We start from the raw sequence: 6,097 nt of genomic DNA, 5'->3' as shown, positions 1-6,097 counted from the left end.
TCTATGTTGATCATTGATTGTGAAGCGCAGGTGTCTATGTCGATCATCTTGCAACTGCCGCATTGATCGTGCAAGTACGCGCTATCATCAGGCATCGGTCAGAGATGCACTTTCGTATTTCTAGCAAACGTACTGGCAACTTTCTTCCCTGGCGTACTGGTGGTGTGCATGGTAAACTTCCGGCGCCCACGCAAGTCGCAACACCTTCCAGACCATGGGCAATCAATTTTGGCGTCCTCGCCGTCCATTTGCTGCAAACATCGGCATCCACCATCCGTTTAGATGGTGCCTTGGAGTCTTTTGGGCAGAAAAACGGCGTCCTCGACCTATGTTGTGCCATACTCTACAGACTGGATATAGACCATTGTCTGATTGTCAAAATGTCAACTTGAATTATCAAGACTTGTAGAGTTGTAGGCCTAGTTGTTCAGTTGTTGAGAAAAACACTGCATTGACTGATTCAGACTGAGTGAGTTTAGAGTTGCTGATTAGGTTTAGTGACAAATAACTGACAATGAGTTTGATCCAACTCTTTTAAAGTTTTGCTCACAGCTTACTCAACAGTAATTTTATTATTTTGGTTATAACTTTGCAGTTTGCATATGATGTTATTGTTAGCAATGTCCAACTCACAATGTTCTATGAAAAACTGCATTATTTGTTGAAAAACATAATGTCTTATCACTCTTATGTCCTATAATCTTATTAATCTGGATTTTTATACTAGTTGAAATTCAGCCTTGGATTCAGGCATAGTGAGTAGTGACAAACCTGTCAAAGTCAAACTGGCATGACAAACCAGAGATTTTTTAGAATCAGCTCAATTTTAATTTCTTCATCAGCCATCTACTCATGATTTTAACTAATTTATTGTGTATGATAATGCTGGTAAGGTCCAAGTGGTACGTATCTGTGATACTTTGATGGTCTTCTTGTAAGTTGTAGGACTCTAAAATCCAGGGTACAGAAAGTGGGTGAATATTGCAAGATCTTTGGCAATGCATCAGCAGCAAAATTGATGCCTTCAAAAAATCTTTTAGACACATTTGGATTGAAATTATTGTATTTTAGATATTTGCAATCTTTGGGCTTTGGCCAACTTTTAGAAAATAGTTTAAAATTTGAAAGACCGCAAGCGCACACAGTGAGGTTTCCGGTACATTGAATGGATCACAATGCAATGAAGCTTGTCCGGAAATCAGTTGCGATGAGTGTAAGTGTTGCTGTGCGTGGAGAGTACGGGATAGACGTACTATCAAAGTTGTTAGCAGCATTTTCTTATTAAAAATTACACATCTTGAAAGTGGCTGGCAATGTTTTGGGCTAAAAATTTGCATTTTGGCTACACAGCTTGCAAGCTCTCTACCCTGGTCTAAAATGAACTTTAAAATGCGTCTAAGAGATTTTCTACTTTGCTGCTTTTGCTATGCTTGCAGGTTTCAAGAAATGACTGGGTCTGGGTGGAATTTTAAATGCTTTATTTAGGCATTGAATATGTGAAATGAGAAATGGATTCATATAATTGACTTGATTTTTCAGTTGGTGTGCGACAACCAAAAATGAAGGGTTCTAAATTTTTGTTCAAATTTAGGAATATTGCCACTTTGCCAGTTTTAAAAATAAGCTGGTAAAATGAGTTTTTCACTGGTGTCTGATGGTTTCCAAATTTTTGAGCAGAAATAGAAATGTATTATTTTAGGCAAATGATTGTATTTAAATTTGTAGCCCAAATTAGTCAATAGTCAAGGTATTCTGGATGTATTTGCATGTAATTTGCCTGTGGGCCTTTAATTCTAAATAAATATAGAATGCCATTCCCGATCTAGTAGAGCATATGTGCCTTTGTGACATAAGGTAATCTATCCATACTCCAAGAGCATAGGCATCTTTAGGCCATTTGGTGATATGATTGCAGTATGAGATGATATGCCCTGGGTCTGTATATATAAGGTTTTACCACATGACAATGATGACTCGTGTGTCTGTTTTTAGATTAACTTGTAGGAATTCAGTTCTGGTAAGAACTTCAGCAACTCGAATTTAATTTTTTTATGCTCAAAAGTTTTGAGTGTAATGTTTGAAGTGTGATTTTAATAAATTCTGTTGTTATAAAAAATTTTATAGGAGCCATTTACAAATATATTTATCTATCTTAATTAACAGTATTCTTGATGGTTTCCTTATATTTTCAGATATATATCTACAGTTTCACATCTCTTGCTATTGTGATTTCATTGAAACATAAATCAATCATACCACTAGACACATAGTGTGCCAACATGCTGGACTTCAGTACATGGAGCCCTGAGGCTGTGGCAGGTGTGACGCTGATGGCCTTGCTGCTGGTGGTTATAATTGTGGTCGCCTTCATGTGTGTGCAAGCTGGTCTCTTCCACGTCATAAACATACAAACTAAAAAGTGAGTTGCCTTTCTACTCTTCTTCTGTCATAGTTCTTTCCTGAACCCTAGCTTGCATTTAACTCTTGGTTTGTCTGGTAAATTTGGGATTGAATATGGCTGCATTGCATGTAAGTTGCCAGTTACAACAAGTCTAAACTTGATTGTTATATACTGCTAACCACAAGAACTTGATCAGTTTCTGGTCATTCACACCATTTAGATCAATGATGGAAATTTCCATGATTGGGGACTTGTATATCTTTTGAAGATGATGTTAATCAATTGATTATTTTTTAATTGATCAAGGGTTTATTATCAAGTTGTTCAATTAATTTGATTTTTATATTAAATTGATCCTTTTATCAGGTTCCTAGAATCTTGTTGATAAATTTCTGGTTTAAATTATATTAAAATCATCATGAATAATTAAGGAATAAACTTGAATTAGTTAATTGAATAATTATATATTTCAGACCTGAGTTTGGGGAGTTGGTGGTGATGTACAAGCTGGGCCGAGGCCCCTACAGTGGCTCAGGCACCCTCTTCACGGAGGCGCACAGCTTGCTGCCGCAGTACAACACCATCGGTGTCTACTATGATGATCCGGAAAAGGTAAGTCTCTAATGCTCATTTTAATAATGCATCAAATCACTCTGCATACTGGGAATTTGGATACAAAAAGCATTGATAATGTTGAATGTACGTATCTATTGACACAGAGTTTGAGATAATGTGAAGTAACAAGACCATATACCTCAGTAACACACTATTGGGGTCTATGGCAACCCAAGGAAGGTGAGCCTGTCGAGGCTCTCTTTAAAATTAAAAATTAAGATGACTCAAACTTGGGTTGCTGGATGTTGATGGCAGTGTTCTATGCTGTTACATTAGTCTCTCATAGTCAGTTATCCAGAAACAAAGATTTTGAAATTTCATGAACTGACAAACGTTTCTGCCACAGAAATCTTCTGACAACCTGCGCTACATTGTTGGTCTGGTGGTGGCTCAGGATGGAGCCTCTGCAGATGCTGAGCACGTGACACTTCTCGAGTCCAACGGCTACAAGCGTGTTGTGCTGCCTGCCGTACAGCATGCAGTGGTCACTGATTTCCCTTACTGCAGCACTTTATCCTGCATATTTGCTGTCTTTAGAGTGTATCCTGCACTCAGAGAGTATGTGGGTGAGTGAGGATAGTTTGTGGGTGAGGAAGCAGTGATTATGCTGTGCGTTTAGATGCAAGTATTTTACTGAAAAGTAATTTAATGTAGTCATTGCATTGACAAATATTTTAAAGCAAGTATTTATTGAGTGTTTGGATGCAATTATTTCAAGTATTGAGATGGCATTTTTGTACTTATTTTTGCCTATACTATTGTGTTGAAGAGTGTATGTAAGTATTTAATGAGCAAGTATTTTGTTAACAGGGAGCAAGTGTGTAAGAATATTATTGTGTTGCAGAGCGGCGGGAGCTGTGCGCCCACCCATACCTGGAGCTGTATGACAGTTCCTCTCAGCGCATCCTCTTCATGGGGCCCCTGGAGCTGCAGGATGCCTTCTACGTCCCTGACCTGGGGGAAGACCCTGCCTCTCCTGACGAGGATGAGGGTGGCTCTGATGAAGGGGATGGGGAAGAAGAGGAGAGTGAGGATGGAGAGGAAGAAGAGGAGAAAAGTGGGAAAGATAAGAAGGGCGAAGAAGAGGAAGGGGGTGAGGAATGTCTGAGTAACGCAGAGCCTTCGTGTGTTACGGAGAGCAAGGACGCCACCAGCAGCAGCACCCACAACTGGGAGCAGTCTGCCTCCCTCATGGCTGAAGGTAGAGTAATTTATTTTATCTTTGCTTACTTATCAGTAATTTGTATTAATACATTTTCCATTCAATCATTCCTTTCCCCGAAACTTTTTTCTGCATGAATCATGGCTGAATTTGTAGGAGTAAGCGCTTTTGTATTGCACATTCATTAGTAATTTATATACACCTTATTAAAATATTTCACTCCTGAAAACTATTCTGGTTATTTGTTATTCATTCTTAGTTTTATAGTAATACTGGTTGTTCTTTATTACCTCATCTTGTTTGTTCTTTTCGAGCATTAGAGTAAAACGTTCAAGCTGTTATTTCTCCTGTATTTTATGCCATGCTTCATCTCTCTTATCTAACTCGTAGTCTCTTATTCGATTAATTTAATTATATATACTAAAATGCAGGGTGTGCTTGACTTGCACGATGTATAGCTTCTGTCTTTAATTGCTTCTATAATTTGCTTATTAATTTTGACTTGGTGATAGTTTTGTTCTAATCATAATAACTGTGAATTTTGTTCAATTCACTTAGTTTTAACTGAGTTATTCAGTAGACATTAGTTTATCAAGATTCTTATTTATTTATTTAGTAGAAAATTTCATTTATTTTAGCCTAACATTTCTTTTCCTCGTGCTAAAGGTGCCAGCCGCAGCTCCAAAGCTACTGACAATGTCAGCTCCCTGACTGGTGAGTTGCCTGCCTTCTTACCTGACAATGTCAGCTCCCTGACTGGTGAGTTGCCTGCCTTCTTACCTGACAATGTCAGCTCCCTGACTGGTGAGTTGCCTGCCTTCTTACCTGACAATGTCAGCTCCCTGACTGGTGAGTTGCCTGCCTTCTTACCTGACAATGTCAGCTCCCTGACTGGTGAGTTGCCTGCCTTCTTACCTGACAATGTCAGCTCCCTGACTGGTGAGTTGCCTGCCTTCTTACCTGACAATGTCAGCTCCCTGACTGGTGAGTTGCCTGCCTTCTTACCTGACAATGTCAGCTCCCTGACTGGTGAGTTGCCTGCCTTCTTACCTGACAATGTCAGCTCCCTGACTGGTGAGTTGCCTGCCTTCTTACCTGACAATGTCAGCTCCCTGACTGGTGAGTTGCCTGCCTTCTTACCTGACAATGTCAGCTCCCTGACTGGTGAGTTGCCTGCCTTCTTACCTGACAATGTCAGCTCCCTGACTGGTGAGTTGCCTGCCTTCTTACCTGACAATGTCAGCTCCCTGACTGGTGAGTTGCCTGCCTTCTTACCTGACAATGTCAGCTCCCTGACTGGTGAGTTGCCTGCCTTCTTACCTGACAATGTCAGCTCCCTGACTGGTGAGTTGCCTGCCTTCTTACCTGACAATGTCAGCTCCCTGACTGGTGAGTTGCCTGCCTTCTTACCTGACAATGTCAGCTCCCTGACTGGTGAGTTGCCTGCNAGACAAACACGACACGGAGTAGAGGAGGGAAATGGTAGATGATGGGGGGTACATGCCCAAAAAATGGGGATGTCCTAATTACATGATGGAGGGGGAGGCTAAGGAGGGGGGGGGACATGCCCTGCAGTGGGTAGACCGTGGCAGGGGGGGCCGGGCAGTAGACCGCTTCATACTTGAGGTAGAATTATTGCTGGGGTAGAAAGTCTACCTCGTCTGGGGCGCTGCGTAGAAGCTTGTCTTGTATGGAACTGTGTGGCCAATATACAGCGCTGTGTGATGCTGTATGGCCAATATACATGTGTTGTATTCAGCGCTGTCTGGTGCTGTATGGCCAATATACCTGTGTTGTATTCAGCGCTGTGTGGTGCTGTATGGCCAATATACATGTGTTGTATTCAGCGCTGTGTGGTGCTGTATGGCCAAAATAGGTACACATGGTAACCAAATTTTTTGTTTTTTATTTTTATTTCA

At 40.6% G+C, this 6,097-nt stretch overlaps 1 protein-coding gene across 1 annotated transcript; it reads left to right on the top strand.

Moving 5' to 3' along the window:
- Nucleotides 1-2,175: 2,175 nt before the first annotated feature.
- LOC108675957 lies at nucleotides 2,176-5,668 on the top strand. The gene is made up of 5 exons (XM_018164016.2): nucleotides 2,176-2,419; nucleotides 2,875-3,013; nucleotides 3,363-3,582; nucleotides 3,861-4,217; nucleotides 4,845-5,668. The coding sequence occupies exons 1-5, from the start codon at nucleotides 2,280-2,282 to the stop codon at nucleotides 5,666-5,668; spliced, it is 1,680 nt and encodes a 559-aa protein (XP_018019505.1). The 5' UTR covers nucleotides 2,176-2,279.
- Nucleotides 5,669-6,097: the final 429 nt, after the last annotated feature.

This window comes from Hyalella azteca, unplaced genomic scaffold, assembly GCF_000764305.2.
Source record: "Hyalella azteca isolate HAZT.00-mixed unplaced genomic scaffold, Hazt_2.0.2 contig4520, whole genome shotgun sequence".
NCBI lineage: Eukaryota > Metazoa > Arthropoda > Malacostraca > Amphipoda > Hyalellidae > Hyalella > Hyalella azteca.
The sequence above is the reverse complement of the archived record's forward strand: the minus strand, read 5'-3'. Positions and strand labels throughout refer to the sequence as shown.